This window comes from Sceloporus undulatus, chromosome 6, assembly GCF_019175285.1.
Source record: "Sceloporus undulatus isolate JIND9_A2432 ecotype Alabama chromosome 6, SceUnd_v1.1, whole genome shotgun sequence".
NCBI classification, from domain to species: Eukaryota; Metazoa; Chordata; class Lepidosauria; order Squamata; family Phrynosomatidae; genus Sceloporus; species Sceloporus undulatus.
In genome coordinates, this window is record NC_056527.1 from 163088625 (window position 1) to 163105812 (window position 17188).

At 42.3% G+C, this 17188-nt stretch overlaps 1 protein-coding gene across 2 annotated transcripts; it reads left to right on the top strand.

Moving 5' to 3' along the window:
- Nucleotides 1-332: 332 nt before the first annotated feature.
- On the top strand, nt 333-16882 carry DET1 (DET1 partner of COP1 E3 ubiquitin ligase). Of its 2 annotated transcripts, none has more exons than XM_042477220.1 (5): nt 333-631; nt 2939-4115; nt 8859-9049; nt 10464-10655; nt 14446-16882. In XM_042477220.1, the coding sequence occupies exons 2-5, from the start codon at nt 3033-3035 to the stop codon at nt 14633-14635; spliced, it is 1656 nt and encodes a 551-aa protein (XP_042333154.1). In that variant the 5' UTR covers nt 333-631; nt 2939-3032; the 3' UTR covers nt 14636-16882. The 2 variants fall into 2 exon arrangements, with proteins under 2 accessions (XP_042333154.1, XP_042333155.1); XM_042477221.1 differs by having other exon boundaries at nt 333-515.
- Nucleotides 16883-17188: the final 306 nt, after the last annotated feature.

Below are 17188 nucleotides of genomic sequence, written 5' to 3' on the forward strand. Positions count from 1 at the left end.
GGCGTTGCCGTGGCAACTTGGGGAAGAGGAGGAGAGGAAACCCAGTGCCAGTCTCCTTGGTTGCTGGAGAGGAGGCCTCCCTCCTGGAGTGCTGGTTGCCATGGCGCCATTTTAGGCCAGGATGCGGTTGCCATGGCAGCCATAAGGGAGTTAAGGCCACAGAAGGGAGCATCTGGGGCTGCAGTGCGGCGCCTCCAACATCAGGGTGCGCTGTCGCGGTTGCCTAGAGCGGAAGCAGGAGACAGCCACCGAGGCGGGCGACGCTCTATCTTCTCTATGGTAATCAAGGATACGCTCTAGGAATGAGGAGTGGGAAACTCGTTGGTTGGAGGAAAGATGGCGGCGGCCAGTGGGAGCTGGAGAGCTGAGGAGAAGGGACCTCGAGGGAAGCAGCCACGGGGCTGAGAGCCCCGAAGAGCCACACTGGAGGCCCCTCTGGCCCTTGGACTGAGCCTGGGCCCTTGCTTTGCCCTCAGACGCCTCCACGAGGGTCTCCCTGCTCTGCCTGCCTTTAGGTATGCCATGGGCCTGGGACATCAGCATCATTGGAGGACCCCTGGCACAGAAGGAGGAGGAGGAGGAGAGCCAGCCCCTGGAAGCCACACTCCCTCAGCAGCCTCCTGAGAGGAAGGCAAGGACAATAATAATAATAATAATAATAATAATAATAATATATTTCTATTCCCGCCTCTTCAGTAGGATCAAGGTGGCTTAAGAATCATACAATCCTAGAGGTGGAAGAGATCGCAAGGGGCATCCAGTCCAACCCCATTCTGCCATGCAGGAACTCTCAATCAAAGCATCCCCATTGACAGATGGCCATCCAACCTTTGCTTAAAGACCTCCGAGGAGGGAGACTCCACTACATTCCAAGAGAGTTTGTTCCACTGTCAAACAGCCCTTACTATAAGTTCCTCCTAATGTTGAGGTGGAACCTCTTTCCCTGTACCTTGAATCCATTGTTCCAGGTTTTGTTCTCTGGAGCAGCAGAAAACAAGCTTGCTCCCTCCTCAATATGACATCCCTTCATATATTTAAACAGGGCTATCATATCACCTCTTAACCTTCTCTTCTCCAGGCTAAACATCCCCAGCTCCCTCAGTCGTTCCTCATAGGGCTTCATGGTTTCCAGACCCTTCACCATTTTAGTCACCCTTCTTTGGAAATGCTCCAGTTTTTCAACATCCTTTTTAAATTGTGTTGCCCAGAACTGGATATTCCAGGTGAGGCCTGACCAGAGCAGAATAGAGAGGCACTATTACTTCCCTTGGTCTAGACACTAAGCCCCAGCCAGCTTGACCAACAGTTAGGAATTGTGGGAGCTGAAGTTCAAAACATATGGAAGTTTGGGAATCACTGGGTTTGAGCATTTGGCTATGACTCTGGAGGCCAGGGTTCAATCCCCACTCAGCCATGAAACCCACTTGGTGACCTTGGGGAAGTCACACTCTCTCAGCTTCAGAGGATGGCAATGGCACCCCCCTGAACAAAATCATGCCAAGAAAACTCAGTGATAGGCTTGCCTTAGGGTCACCGTAAATCGGAAACAGAAATGAACTGAAGGCACACAACAACAACAAAGGGCCAAAGACAGCATGACATAGTGATTTGTGTTGGAGTTGTAAAACCCATTTGGTGACCCTGGGCAAGTCACATTTTCTCAGCTTCAGAGGAAGGCAATGGCAAACCTCTTCTGAACAAAATCTTGCCAAGAAAACCCCATGATAAGTTTTCCTTAGGGTCACCATAAATTGGAAATGACTTGAAAGCACACAACAACAATAACAAAAACATTTGCATGTAGATGTAAAAGGGGTCACGAGGGGAAAAAGTATCTAATGTGATCTAAATCGCTGCAGAAATAATCTAGTTTGAGACCGCTTTAACTGCCCTGGCTCAATGCTAAGGAATGCTGGGATTTGTAGTTTTGTGAGACACTTAGCCCTCTCTGTCAGAGAGCTCTGGTGCCACAATAAACTACAATTCCCAGGACTCCTTCGCACCGAGACAGGGCAGGTAAAGCAGTTTCAAACTGGATTATTTCTTTGTGGTGTTTTAGACCTTAGTCAACCTGCCTCACACAGTTATGAAGATAAAGCTATAAGAATGTCTTGAATCACTTGGAGAGACCATGGAAATCAATACTGTGGCAGATGTGTTGCTGTTACCTGACCCTCTGATACTTAAGTAACTGTATGGATGTTTCATTAGTTCTTGCAGAGTATTTTATAATGGTTTGATTTTCAGCATCAGTCCTGACCTCAGCACATCTTTATTGGGAGCGTAGTCATTTTATTAGCAAAAGCCTGCTTCATGCACCAACATTTGAGACCATTCTATCTTGGCTCTTATGTATTTCTCATATAATCATCTTGACTACATACTTATAGACATGCTTTCAATACTTTTGTTTCCCTTAAGAGAACGTTCACGTTTCATTTTGGATGATGGTTGGTATGACACTGAACCAGTAGGTTCACCTGCCCTGTTTAATAGTCTGGTCTATTGGGCTAGATCATTGTTCCTTCATTTCAAGAGGGGAGCTGTTTTCCCCGTTTCTTAATCATTAATGCCCTTTGTGCAGTTTTCTCCACCATATTTAAAAAGTGCATTAGTCTGGGTTTTTTGGCCAGATCCCTTGCAAATGTGGTTGCATAGCTCATACATCTTGCTCCTACTTTAGGTATTAAGTGCCAGAAGAATAACTAAGAGGCAAAGAAGCGTTATGTACTCTTTACTGGGTAAGATTCATGTGACAATTAATGTGAATACATTGTAGCATGAGCCAGAATCATTTCTTATTTGTCACAGCAGATTTGTCTGTAGCATTGGCTACTATTAGTGAAAGCGGTGGCATCTTAAACAGATGTTTTATATGGGATCAGGACTCATTTTTCTTTGCTTTGACAACGTCTCCCTTTGAATCTCATTCCCACAGTGATCGCCTTCTCTGTTCCTCGATAGCATGATTTAGCTTTTGGCTCTGTCAGGTTCCTGTTGTCGTGGAATATTCTCTACTTGAGAAAGGTATTATGGATCATGATGCCCCAACCATCAGGCCTCGGCGGATCCAGAATCAGAATGTCATCTATCGTTTAGAACGCCGAAGGATCACTTCAGGCAAAACTGGGACTCACTGGCACCAAGTCCGGATCTTCCATCAAAATGTCTTCCCTAATTTTACTGTGGTCAATGTTGAAAAACCACCCTGTTTCTTACGGAAGTTTTCCCCTGATGGGAGGTACTTCATAGCTTTCTCCTCAGATCAGACCTCTTTGGAGATCTATGAATATCAGGGCTGTCAAGCGGCCGAAGACCTCCTCCAAGGCTACGATGGGGAGATCTTGGCTAATGGCAATGACCAGAGGTCCATCAACATTCGTGGACGGCTCTTTGAACGTTTCTTTGTCCTCCTTCACATTACCAATGTGGCCTCCAATGGTGAGCACTTGAACCGTGAATGTAGTTTATTCACAGATGATTGCCGCTATGTCATTGTTGGATCTGCTGCCTACTTACCTGAGGAACCCCACCCTCCTTTTTTTGAGGTTTACCGCAACAGCGAATCAGTGACACCTAACCCTCGATCCCCTTTGGAAGATTACTCGTTGCACATCATAGACCTTCACACAGGCAGGCTGTGTGACACTAGGACGTTCAAATGTGATAAAGTCATCTTGTCCCACAACCAAGGACTGTACTTGTATAAGAATATCTTAGCCATTCTATCTGTACAGCAGCAAACCATCCATGTCTTTCAGGTAACACCTGAGGGCACCTTCATTGATGTACGGACGATAGGCCGGTTTTGCTACGAGGATGATTTCCTCACACTTTCTGCTGTTTATCCAGAAGTCCAACGAGATTCTCAGACAGGCATGGCAAACCCATACAAAGAACCGTTCATAAATTCTCTGAAACACAGGCTGTTGGTGTACTTGTGGCGAAGAGCAGAGCAGGATGGGAGTGCTATGGCTAAAAGGAGGTTTTTCCAGTATTTTGACCAGCTGAGGCAGCTACGCATGTGGAAGATGCAGCTGTTGGATGAAAACCATCTTTTCATCAAATACACAAGTGAGGATGTAGTTACGTTACGAGTGACAGACCCTTCACAGGTAAGAGATCTGGTCTTTACGAGGGACTAACTTACAGCATGTTGAAGTTTTAATCTTATGTATGTAAGTGCTGTTATCCAGCTGAAGTGCAAAAAGTACAAACATTGATCATATCCTTAACAGTGGCTATTCACAATCAGTAGTTTGGTGATAGCACAGACATCCTAGTATAGATAGGTCAATTAATGTATGTTTTACAACACATACATTTATCCTATTCTGGCTGCACAAGATAGAGTTGAACATATTGATACACTATTGTGTGTGAAAGTCCATATGTCGTTGTTGCTAGCATGTGCTTTCCTCTCTCCCTTCCCACCTTCCAATGTCGATTGAGAAAACAAGTTAGTGCTCAAATTGCTAGTCCCCTTTTCCTCCTTTCTTGGGCAGGTGTGAATCATGTCTCTTTCCCTGCTTTCACCTCAGATTCCTCCCTTTCTCCTTGTAACAGCTGAGAAAGGCAAGCATTAAGACAGCATTTCTGTCCAACTTTCTTGCCCATTGGCATAGTTGGAGGAGAGTCCAATCATATTCCCGAGTTGGTAGCTTTGTGTTCATGCCCTGTGCAGCTTGCGAACCAGGTTTCCAATTGACTGCCTGCTTTCACATCAGTCTGCTTCCTCTTTTGAGACCCTTCTTCAGTCATCCCTCTATCCTCTGCTGTTTGCTCACTAAGGCCCAAAACACAGGGACTGGAAAATGTGGTCTCTGGTCACATTTGGGGCATAGCGTTTATGTGATGCACACCCCGAATGCGGAGGGAAACTGTGCTCAATGCACGTCTTCCCTAAAGAATCTGGGCCAAAAGGAGTGGTAAATTACTGCTCCTTTTGCCAGTCCAGTTCAAAACTGGCAGCAGCCCAGATTGGTGCTGGGCATGTACGGTTGCTGCTGTCCCAGAGCAAATTGTGCTGGTGCAGTTATGGACTGTATTTTTCAGCCCGTCTGTTTTGGACCTAAGTGCTCAGGGACACAAAACTAAACATCATTTTAAAAAATAAAAATCTATCAGTAGGTTTCAAAGACGAAATTCAACAGAAACAGTACTCCAAGAGGCAGACAATACTAAGCTAAAGGCAAAGTTGATGGGCACAGCATTTAATTGCAGGTAAATACTGACAGAAGTGGGCTACATGGTGGTTTTCCATTGAAAGTCTTAAACCTTTCTTAACAATTTAACCACCTAAACCAAAGTAAGTTGGATGTTTACTGGGAAAGAGTGTCACACCCCACTTGTGGAATTACGTTTCCCTGGTTGTCAAGAGTATTCTGTTTAAGGAGCCAGGCCTTTTTATTTCATTTTTATTTCCTAGGCTTCTAATTTATGACATTTTTATTTTTCCAGGTTTGAATCCCTGCTGAAACTGGCTTTTGAAAAGGCTGGCTTCAACTGTTACTTTATTGATAATTATTGTTGCATTGTTTTGTGGTCTGTTTTAAACCATCCTGGATATTTTCAGCTGAAAGGCAGTATATAATGTTTTGAATAAATGTAATAAACAAGAGTCCTATAGCTGCGCTCTGCAGTATTGCAGCCTTCCCACTGGTATTTGATTATGGGTACAAAATAGTTACAAGCGATCATTGAAAGAGAACTTAGGTTACCAAAATGGGCTTAAAAGTTTAGGTTCATTACTCAGAATGAACTTTTTGCATTATGCATAAAGTGGGTTCCACAGTGATAAAACCATTTATTTTTGGCTAAAGTATTCTTAAAAGACAGATAAAAGAGTGGGAAGAGAATGAATTGGGGTGCATTGATAGAAGAAGAGAAGGAGGAGGTGATTGATAGGAATGTATGTCAAATCATTTATGTAGCCCCACATGCTGCAGATTCAGGGTTGTAGAGAGGTTGAAGGAAACTATTGGTTGCTACTTCAGCTGGTAAATTTTGCAAATTATAATTATTATGTTGAAATCATTTGCATATCTCAGTAACTGAATGTGCTTGGTTAGTCTTTAGATTGGTTAAACATTAAGCTGGTTAGTTTATTTGGGCAGAAAAGCTGCCTCCCCCCCCCCCCAAAAAAAAAACCCCGTCCTGTCCACATGTGATGGACTACAAAAATCTTCTTTCCCTAACCTACATAGTCAGCGTCTGGGGATGCTGGCAGTTTCACACATCTGCAGGACACTGAGTTGAGGGAATGTGGTCAAAGTTACAAGACAGTGCTCAATATTTCAGTGGAAAACAGTTAAGCTCATTGACAAGGAAGTCAAGGCTGTGTTTGATGCTGCTTACTTTTCAATAAGTGCACAACACTAACTACAATAGAGGTAGTTCAGTACTGGGTATAACAATTTTGGATACACAGATTTATCTGTAGGAAAAAAGCTATGTTAGTTTTAGATTAAGGAGATATGAATTAAGTCCTTGCTTGACTGTAAAGCATTCTAGGTAAAGATGTCCTTTTGGTCTTTCATTTTGACATACTTTATGGAGTTGTGTGAAAATGAGTTTTAGAGTTGTGCATGCGTTTGGGATTTAATGGAAGGAAAGGAGGAATTAAAATCTAATAAACTGGTCAGTTTTTCTGAGATTGCACAAAACTTCACTTGTATGTCTCCTGTCAGCATTGGCTGTCAGGACTTTGGGAAGGATTGCTACAAGAATGTGTAAAAGCCTACAGTGCAAAATGCATGGGGAAATGTATGATGGAGGAACATGTTGATGTAATGTAGCATAATGCTACTTGGAGAGGTGGTCCAAGGACCAGCAATAGTCTGTGAGCTCTTGGTTTTTAGTTCCTGGTGAGTTTCCAAGAAATAATGAAACAGTTGGAGCCAATAGGTAAAAATACAGTACCACTCCATGGTATATCAGGGGAAAATTGCCGGTCCCCTACATCAGAAACACTAAGAAGTATTGAGTTAGCATATATTGGAAAGAATTTCAGAGGCCAAATGAGTGAGTTATTATTACAGGAAAAGGCATAACATGTATTGGGAGAGGTTTGGCTGAAGATTTTTTGGGGGGGGGGGGGGGTCAGACCATCATGTATTTTATACTAGACCATGAAATAAATTGTCTTAAAGTTATTGGCTGCTTCTGATGTTTGAAGAAGTGTAGGTCTATAAGATGACATCAGGGTGGACCTGCTGCTTCTCCATAGGATCAGAACTTTTCCGAAGGGGAAGATGAGGGGGTGCAGGGTACGTTCTGGACAATCACTTTGTTGAGTAAACATTGTCATTTGTTATTGTAGGGCAGGAATGGTAGGTATGTTTACAGTGGGCCACTGTGGCTTCCCAAGAGCTTTTTGCATCTTCACCCTTGTCTGGAAGCCCTGATCCCCCCTCCCACAATTCCTGTTTTTTTTGGGGGGGAGAGAAGTCCCAAACAGTCAGTTGCCACCTCTGGAGCTTCCCCTAACACCACAAAGGCAGACAAAATAGTTACCAGAACTGCAAGTGACTTCCATTTTAGATTTATGATTGAACTTTTATTGTAAATGGTGCAGTGTGGCCCACTATAGGGGTGAAATGTGGTCCCCACAACTGGCTGTCTATGTTGCTTGTAGGGGACTTTAAAGAAAGCTATCCTGATATAATCCCTGAAAATAGGGAGTGCTGTGAGTAATGTGGTTGTCTCAATGTTACAGCTTCTCCTTTGGTAATGTTTAGGTATTGTTTGGTGCCACAAAAGTGCAAAGATATGGCTGAATTCCCATGTCCATCCTAAGTGCCAAGAAAGTCAAATTATGCTTCCAAGGTGGCACATTTTTCCAGTAACTTGGCAATGACCAAGATAGCAAAGAGTTATGGAAATGAATTAGAGGGAGATCAGAGCTTTAGTCAGTCATCAGGGTGCAGCTGTCTTTATTGTTGTAGCGACAATCAGTGCGCTCAATTTTCCAAGCAACTGCCTAAACAGATATATTATGTGTATTTTAAAACAATAAGGGTGAGAAGCTTTATTTTAAAATGAAAATTAGGATTCTCAAGATGACACACAGTATACCAACTCTCTAGACATGTAGAAATGTGTGTTATGCTGATCATTTGTTTGCAAAACGTTACCTAGGGAAAGATTTCTTCACAGGTATCCAAGTGACTGATTGCAAAACCAAAATGCAGCTTTTGGACATTCTTGGATAAGAGTGCCAGTAATTCAAAAGACATAGTTAATGGCGCTCAGTCTTTCATTTCCCCAGCAGCGGGGGACCCTGAAGGGTACACCGTATTTACAAGCAACAGTGGAGCACAATGCACTTTAAAAGGCTCCTCTCGGCATGTTGGTAATATTAAGACAGGAAAAGAAAATAAGTGCCCCCAACCCCTCCCCAAATAAAACCTACCAACTCTCACCTTTCTGCATATATAGGGGGGAAATAATTGGTTGCCAGCCACCACCTGGCTTAAAAAATCACTTCTCAGCAGGAACTAAAATTAAATCTGCCATTCTGGGTGGAAAAACGTTTCGTGTTTGGCAGAGAAAGAAAATGGGAACACTGATGTGTCCAGCTTGAAATAAACAAAACAAAACAAAGCAAGAATCAGAGGAATTTCACATTGCTTTGTAAATAATTTGATGGTAGTTAATAGCATACTTAATCTGTTACCCATTGAGGTGGCTGGAAGTACAATGCAGTTCCTGGCAAAACATGGAATCCTCCCATCAAGCCTCAAATTCATGTCTGTATTGGTTGGTTTAACCAGTTGGTAGTGAGAGTTACTCATAGGCCCCTATGTCTTCTGCCTGTTTTCAGCTGGCTGATGTGAATTCTTTTTCCTCCCTCTCAGCCCTCGTTTTTTGTTGTGTACAACATGGTGACAACTGAGGTGATTGCTGTCTTTGAGAACACATCGGATGAGCTGCTGGAACTCTTTGAGAACTTTTGCGACCTCTTCCGCAATGCTACACTCCACAGTGAGGCAGTTCAGTTCCCTTGTTCAGCTTCAAGCAACAATTTTGCAAGGCAGATCCAACGCCGGTGAGCTCTTGGGAATCTACATAGAGTTGCGTAGTCAGTCTACAGAACCAAGGATATGGGAGAGTGAGGCAGGGCAAACGGGCTATAATTCATACTGACTAGTTTTGCTGCTTTGTTATAATAGTGTCATCAGTTTATGTGGTACTTTGGTGATAATAATATATAGAATTTATATTCTGAATTCTAAACTTTAAGGTGTTGGAAGTACTTTGCATATATAATAAGTCATCTTTTATGAAAGCCCTGTAAAGTAGGACAGTATTGTCATCCCTGTATTGTAGATGCTGAGGCTGAGAGACCATGATAGTGATGCTGATTACTTAGATTTAGATGCTGCCTTTAGCCCAATGAGCTCAAGGCAGTGTTCATGACTCTCCTCCCCAGTTCACCTTGTCAAGTAGATCAAGGTGAAAAACAAATGCCCCAATGTTGCCCAAGGAGTTTCATGGCTCTGTAGGGATGAGAACATGATCTTCCAAGTCCTAGGTGAACACTAACCAACAGTTAGTGAGTTTGTGTCAGAGGTGAGATGTGTTCTTGAGAAGGGAAGTTCAGCTGTGGAGCATATGCTCAGGTGTAAAGTTTAGGTCCCACCTCTAGAATCTCCAGTTTTAAGAAGGTTCTGGTGATGGGAATGACCTTCATCTGCCAGGGATGCCGGAGAGGTGTTGCCAGTCTCAGTGGATAATACTGTACTGGGCTTAGAGGTATTACAGCACCTATAACTTCACGTAATACAATCTCCTGCTTTGCAACCTGTTTTGTTAGTCCAGATGGGGCACCATTTGGTCCTCTGTATGGTACTGGACTACAGTTGCTGTCAGCTCTAGCCAACATAGATAGTGTTGAGGGATCATGGAATTTCCTGTTCAGTGATTGCCAGAGGGCTTCAAATTGCCCACCACTTTCTTAGCCTCTATTTGTAGGGGAATGGATATGGAGAAACGCAAGATATATACAGATAGGCTTTGCGTGCTTCCTGTTCCATCCATGTAGTTCAGTTGCATAGCATTTATGCAGGCCCTTCCTTCCATTTTATCCTAGCTGGGAAGAGCTTTCCAAGGCCTTAGGCAGGGGTTTTTCTCAGTTCTGTTCCCTACAATGATTTTTCACTGTAGCTAAATCCTCTTAGCTAAGATCTGGTCCCGCCTGTCTTTTCATAAGCTTGGGATGTTGGTATATCTTTCTATCTCTGATTTTCCCAATACAGAGACATGGTAGTGAATGGTTGTTGTCAGAGTTCAGAAGAGTTACTTTTTGGGCAACAACTTTCAGAATCACCAGCTAACATGATCACTGGCCATGCTGGCTGGGAATTCTTGGAGTGGTAGTCCAAAAGGAAAGTACCAGGACCTGGACTGGTGCTGGCAGACGTATTTGTTTTATTTTATAATCATCACTGTCTTTGCTGCAGCTTCAAGGACACCATTGTGAACGCAAAGTACGGTGGACACACAGAGGCTGTGCGCCGTCTGCTGGGCCAGCTTCCAATAAGTGCTCAGTCCTACAGTGGCAGCCCCTACCTTGACCTCTCCCTCTTCAGCTATGATGACAAGTGGGTTTCAGTCATGGAACGCCCCAAGACATGTGGCGACCATCCAATCAGGTATGTAGAATATCCTGAAGATCACCCATTTTGGGGAGCTGGATGTATGACTTAATTGTATATATCCTTGTTATTTTATTTATTTTTATTTTATTTCTATCTTGCCTTTCTCCTGACACTGGACCTAAGATGGCTTGCAATGTGGTTAAAGGAAGATGGAGCTAATAACTGGAGATAAAACCAGTTAAAACACAATTAAAGGAGCTGTCATATTAAAATACCTTTAATTTTTCAAAATAGAAAACCATTTAAACAGAGCAATAAAAAGAAAAATTTAGGACCCCCTATAAACAGACTCCTCTGCATTTTGAAATAAGCAGATGCTGAAAAGGCTACTGGAATATTTAATATTCCCTAATAGAATAGTCTCACCATTCTGGCTTCAACTCTCATCTTCCTTGAAAGTCAAGCTAAACCTGAATATCAACAGCAGACTAGCTGTTGGACTGTGTAGAACTTAACTTGGTCTAGCCTAGACATGATTATGTTTTGATGTTAATTATATATCAAGCAGAGAAAAAGAGTCACTTGTAAGAACTGATAAGATTCAGCCATCCAACACATTGGTCCTCTCCATCTTCCAAAGGTGTGGGGACATGGCATTGTGGCTGTATACCCCACCCCACAAAAGCTGCTTTAGAAGCCTTGGACCTCTTCAGGCTTCCTGGACTATACTTTTTCTGCCAAACAAAGTGAATTGCCTGTCATGGAAACCTCCAAGAAAGACGACTCACCTTCTAAAGAGATTGCATGGCTCCCTTGCAGTATTTAACATAAAAAAGCCTGGGACTTTTTCATGCTGCATAATTATTGCACTATATTTCACTTTAACTGCCATGTCAAATTTCAGTGAAATCCTAGCATTTGCAGTTTTACCAAATTACAAACCCCGGGATTCCATAGAATGCACCTATAGCAGTTAAAGTAGAATCATAGCAGTATAACTGTATAGTGTGAAAGGGCCCCTGGCTTTCAAAACCAGAAATGGACCTCTGCCCATTTGTGGGTTTTCAATGTTGGTTTTATGCAGCCCATATAGCCCTAGATAGGTCCCAGGTTAGAAAATTGATCCCCAAACTCATCACAATTGCCCACTCCTGTCCTGTTGCTATTGGCGATTTTTCAAAAGCTTTTGTTTTCCTTCTAAGATACTGGAGGGAAAAAAAATCATTTTCTTGTTATAAGAGAGCGTTGTGTCTCCCTTGTTGCGCCTACAGACTGTGGTGAGTGTTCAAACAATCACAGCTCATGCTGTGTCCTGGTTGGAAGTACTTGAAATATATTGGTCATCTCAGCATATTTTTTCAGCTTGTTTTTCATTCTGCTGTCCTTGATGCCCAACAATGGGCTTCTGTGGTAGACAAGGAAAATAACCACCTTTCCCCGGCTCTACAGCTCTTGCAGCTTTAGGAAAGTCAAGGCAAAGTATAGCATTTCAAGCTTTTGGAAATCTTGAGTCTTTGGTGCTTGCTTATTTACCCTATAGAAGATCCTTCATTTGGAAGGGATGAGCTCTCAGCCTTTTGAGAGACTTGCTTGAAGAAAACAGTATGGAGCTTGGGACAGGGCATCTAGAAAGGATATACAATGGTAACAAATTGCTAAATAAATTATCATTATTGCTATCCCTTAACAATACCTTAGAAACATATTGCCTAGGGCTGGCTGCCAGACCTAAAAGTTGATGTATATCAAGGATAGGGAATGTGTGGTCCTCCAGTTGTTGAGTTGCAGCCTCCATCAGTCGTCACAAAATAGCTAATAGTGAGGGATGATGGGCCTTGTAATCAAATTTACATCTTCTCTGATATCTCTGAATTGAGAGGATTTACTCAGAAAGTTTCCTCCAGTGAATATAAAATAAACTTTATGACACTTCCTTGTACTCACTGGTCATTGTTCCAGGTAGCCTAGTATAGTACCTGCCAGCCTTCCTCAACATTGGGTCTGTGCTGTGTCTGTCCAGCTTTACAATCTGAAAGTGCCTTTGACTGAGACAAGGTAGTCTGGGAGAGAGAACTATATAATTTCTGGCAGTGTAATTTTTAGTAAAGCTGTATTCAGTTTTTTGAAGCATCGGGGGGGGGGGGGGGGGGGGGCTGTCCAGGCACAAGACAGACTTTCTTTTGATTGGGAATAAGCAAGCAAACAAGCTGGATATTGCTAAAATCCTTAATGTGTTTGTCTATTTCCAAAGAAAGAAATATTTATAAAATTAAAACTGAGTTGAAAATTGAAGATAGGTAATTGGATAGCCATGTATATTCAGACTAAATTGTGACACCCCCCAAAATGTATTTTACACAAGGGCCCACAAGAAGCAATGACTGTCTCTCCACTTTGCTCCCCAGTGAGGGTCAGTTAATCAACTGAATTGGATGGCTATTTTGGGTCATCATCTGTCCATATTTCTAAAATCCATTGAGTCTCGTCTGCGTCCAGGAATATTTACCTTTTCTCCCACATGGGGCTCTTATTATCCTTCCTCTTGGGTGCTGCAGCATTATTCCATCTCACACTTGCACTCCCTTTGGAGTCTTCTGTTACAGGCACACAGTATTTCTCCTCCTATGCCAGACTGCAGCTTCTACAACAGCTATTCTTCACTTTTCTAGCCTCTGTGCTGAGTGCCTCTGACTGCAGGGCTTCTGGCCCTTCTCTCATTGTTCCATTCAAGATATTTGTCAGGTAGCCTTTAGCCAAGCTGGGGGCTTGGGGTGGAGCAAAAAGGAAAGGTAGGGACCATTAGGATGCAATTTTCTTTTGTCTTTGGCTGCTTTTGAACTTAAGAGGGCTAGGGCTCAGGAGACTTATAAGTTTAATAGGAAACCAATTTGAGAGGCTTTTAAAAGCAAACCAATTTGCAGGTAAACTTTCTGTTTTCATAACATTTGGTATAGAGAGGAAATGCTCAATATGACTGTTCTTGTTGACACACATCTTGCATTTCAGTGTCTAATTTATCCACTGTGTGCGAACCTGTGGAAATGGTCTGTGATTGCAGAGCACTTTTCAAAAATAGATTTAAAAATACCAAACAGAGCCCATCTTGGAGATTATAGGGTGCTCTTCTTGAAAATGGTAAATTGCCCTGAATTGGAGTAAGAGGAGCAGACCATAGACCAGGTTTTATTTGGGAGGGTGGGTGGGAACTAGCTTTCTCTCCCTTTATCCCCTTCTTTCCCCACTTGGCAGCTCCTCCTATAGAGGAGGGAGCCATTTAGAAAGCCAGCTATCAAGATTGTTCTTCTTCTACCTAGTCCTTGTCTGTTAATTGTCAGGGGGCTTTTAGGAAAAGAGAATAATGGCTACTTAGAAAGAATGTGAAGAATTCAACGGGTTGTATTATCAACACCTGGAGGGTGTCTTACTTACTGAAAGAGCATCTCTCTTCCTATTCTGTCAGCAGCTATATCAGCCCAGAGGGTAGCCTGCTGGGGGAATGCATGGGGTCTACTTGTATGGCAGGATATATTTAGTTGAAAGCAGGAAATCGCAGAAGTCTAGCTTATTGCAGTGAGGACTCAAAGTGATAAGGAAGTTGCCCTGCACTCTCAGATAATCAACCCATAATGTGCTTTAATCTTATCATTGTTCATTATTTTAAAAAGGAAGCTTTCCCTTTTCCAAATTACATTTGTGGCAATGTTATTTCTATCCCACCTTGTTTTTACTCAAATCATGGCATGTTTCTTTTCTCCCTGAATCATCATATTGCACTTGGTTCAGTTTCATTTGACTGAGGCTGCAAGCATCACTGTCTTCTTCTCTCTCTCTTTCCCTTTTACAGATTTTATGCCCGAGATTCTGGTCTTCTGAAGTTTGAAATCCAAGCAGGACTCCTGGGCCGGCCTATCAATCATACAGTCCGGCGTCTGGTTGCATTTACTTTCCACCCTTTTGAGCCCTTTGCTATCTCGGTGCAGCGGACAAATGCCGAATATGTTGTAAACTTCCACATGAGGCACAGCTGTACATAGCATACACTTCATCAGTGCCAGCCATGGGCTTTGAGTATATGCATTTAATCATGTGCACACCAAAGCTAGACTTGTATTCTAGGAAACCAAACAGATGTACTCCTTTTGAGGAGCTAACCGTGCTATGCATCTCAGCCCAAACTGTTTGGCCCTCAAGGTTCAGCCAAGTGGTGATGAATCCAGAGTTGTTACACTTTTTGTTTCTCCTCTGTGTGAACTGAACATATGATCTTGTAAAGTCCTTTTTTTCATAACTTCAGTATTTTATTTTATTGTATTGGTACTTCTGGGTAAGCACAATGAAAGAGAGAAACCATTCACATCTCAGCAAGGTCCTTAATCTCATTTTTCATCTCATCCAGTTCTATTTTCTGATTGGGAGCATGGTTCTCCTGCCACCATTTCATGATCAAGAAGCATTTCTTACAAATGCTGCCCAAGTTATTTTCTTCCTAAGCCATGTTGTCACTTAAACTTTCCCATCTCCCAAGTGCTGCTAATCCTTGAGAGTGGTTTGTGGTGGGAGGATTTTGTTTTGCCAATAACCAAAGATACAAAGGAGAGTCCTGTCTTGCTATTGCAGCTGCACAGTGACTGCCAGTAAGTAGTATAGGAGCATAGTGCTGACCTCATTAACTTATACAAATTCCTGAAGACAACACTACAGGCACAACCTGGCCTCTTGAAGCCATTGGTCATAGATTAAGGCAGAAAGCCATATTTCCTTCTTCATCAATTTCCAAATATATTGAAGGGCTGAAATATTCTGGAGACGTCTCTAAAACACAGCTCTTTAAATTTTGTCTCTATCTCACAGCTCTGAGGATCAATTTCAAATATATTCTGCTAGTTCTCAGCTGGAGGCAAGGTACCTCTATTAAGGGACTTCCACATATTCCAAATAGAGAGCTCACGCAAGCATAGGGTAGTCCCTAAATGTCTTTTAAGCCTTGCAAGCTCTGAATGAATTCACAAGAATTTTGCTGTGGCTCTTTCAGTTGTGAAGGGCTCAAGTAGACAGCACTAGTACTCTTGGGAGTATTTGAATTACTCTCACAATTGTATTGTTTGTCTCAGTTTGGCCACTGATTATACATAGTCCAGAAGGTTCTTGCTGCCTTCGGAATAAGCAGCTTGTGACTTTTCCCTTGACCTAGGGGCCTTAGTTTCAAGTGCTGAAAGAAATGAATAATAATTTTGTGAAGGCATTTTTGCCTCTTGGATTAAAAGTTGGAAAGTAAACAGAACAGAATTGAAAAACTGTGTCATTGTCTTGGATGCAAACTTGATTCTCTGTGAGGTAAGTTCATGGCCACCATTTACTGGAAGACGTAAATACAGAAGGAAGGTATCTGTCTATTCAGCTGCTTTTCTCCTCTCACCCTAGCTTGCATTTGTCTCTCTCAAAACAGCACATTCTCACTGTGTCCATCATGCCATAGAAACAGAGTTAACACTGGCAAGAAGTGTGACATTCTCTTTGGGAGATGTTTAGAGCATCTTCTCCACCTGAAATGCCTACTGCCTTTTTGTAGACAAGCATGGTTTTTGAAGCAGAGATCAAATTATAAGCACTGGATTTTTAGACACAATGCAAAGCAAGTTGACTGGTTAATTTCTTGTTAAACTTTTGGAATTAAGTACACATAGATCATGAATTACTATATTTTTATATTCCATTGGTTGTGTCCATTTTATTAATCTTTACTTCCACTCTTTTGAAGATATATGTGACCAAATATTGGGCCAGGACAGGCAGAATGTGGTAAGAACTGGGCCAGCATTGTTTGTGACGTTAGTCTATCCCAAAAAAACAAACATCCATAAGAAAAGCCTTTTAGGATCCAACATTTATTTTCCAGAGTAAGCAAACAAGATGCCCATAGGAAGCCCAGAAGCTTATTGTCTGTGAGCAATTATAACCATTGTGGCTAGTAGCCATTAATAGGAAGCAATGGCATGACTCTACAATACTGTATTTCCTGGCTCTTCCTTAAGCCTACTTTGGCAAGTAAAGTCCACAGGCTGTTTGCTTTGTGGCTGATAAAATCACCTAGCAATCTCCTGATTTAGTTGGCAAAATGTCCACTATTTTAACGAGTCCAAAGGAATGTGACCAAAATTATGAAGGTCTGGAAACCATGCCCCATGAGAAGTGACTTAGGAAGCTGGATATGTTTAGTCTGGAGAAGAGAAAGTTAAGGATATGATAACCCTGTTTAAATATTTGAAGGGATGTCATATTGAGGATGGAACAAGCTTGTTTTCTGCTCCTCCAGAGAGTAGGACATGGATGCAAACTACAAGAAAAGAAATTCCACGTCAACACTAGGCAGAACTTCCTGATGATAAGAGCGGTTCAGTAGAACATGCTCCCTCAGAGTATGGTGAAGTCTACTTCTTTGGAGGGTTTTAAACAGGCTGGATAGCCATCTGACGGGAGTGCTTTGCTCCTGTACGGCAAGGGGTTGGACTGGATGGACCTTGGGGTCTCTTACAACTCTAGAAATCTATGATTCTAAATTCCCAAAAGTAGTTTTGAAATGGGATGTG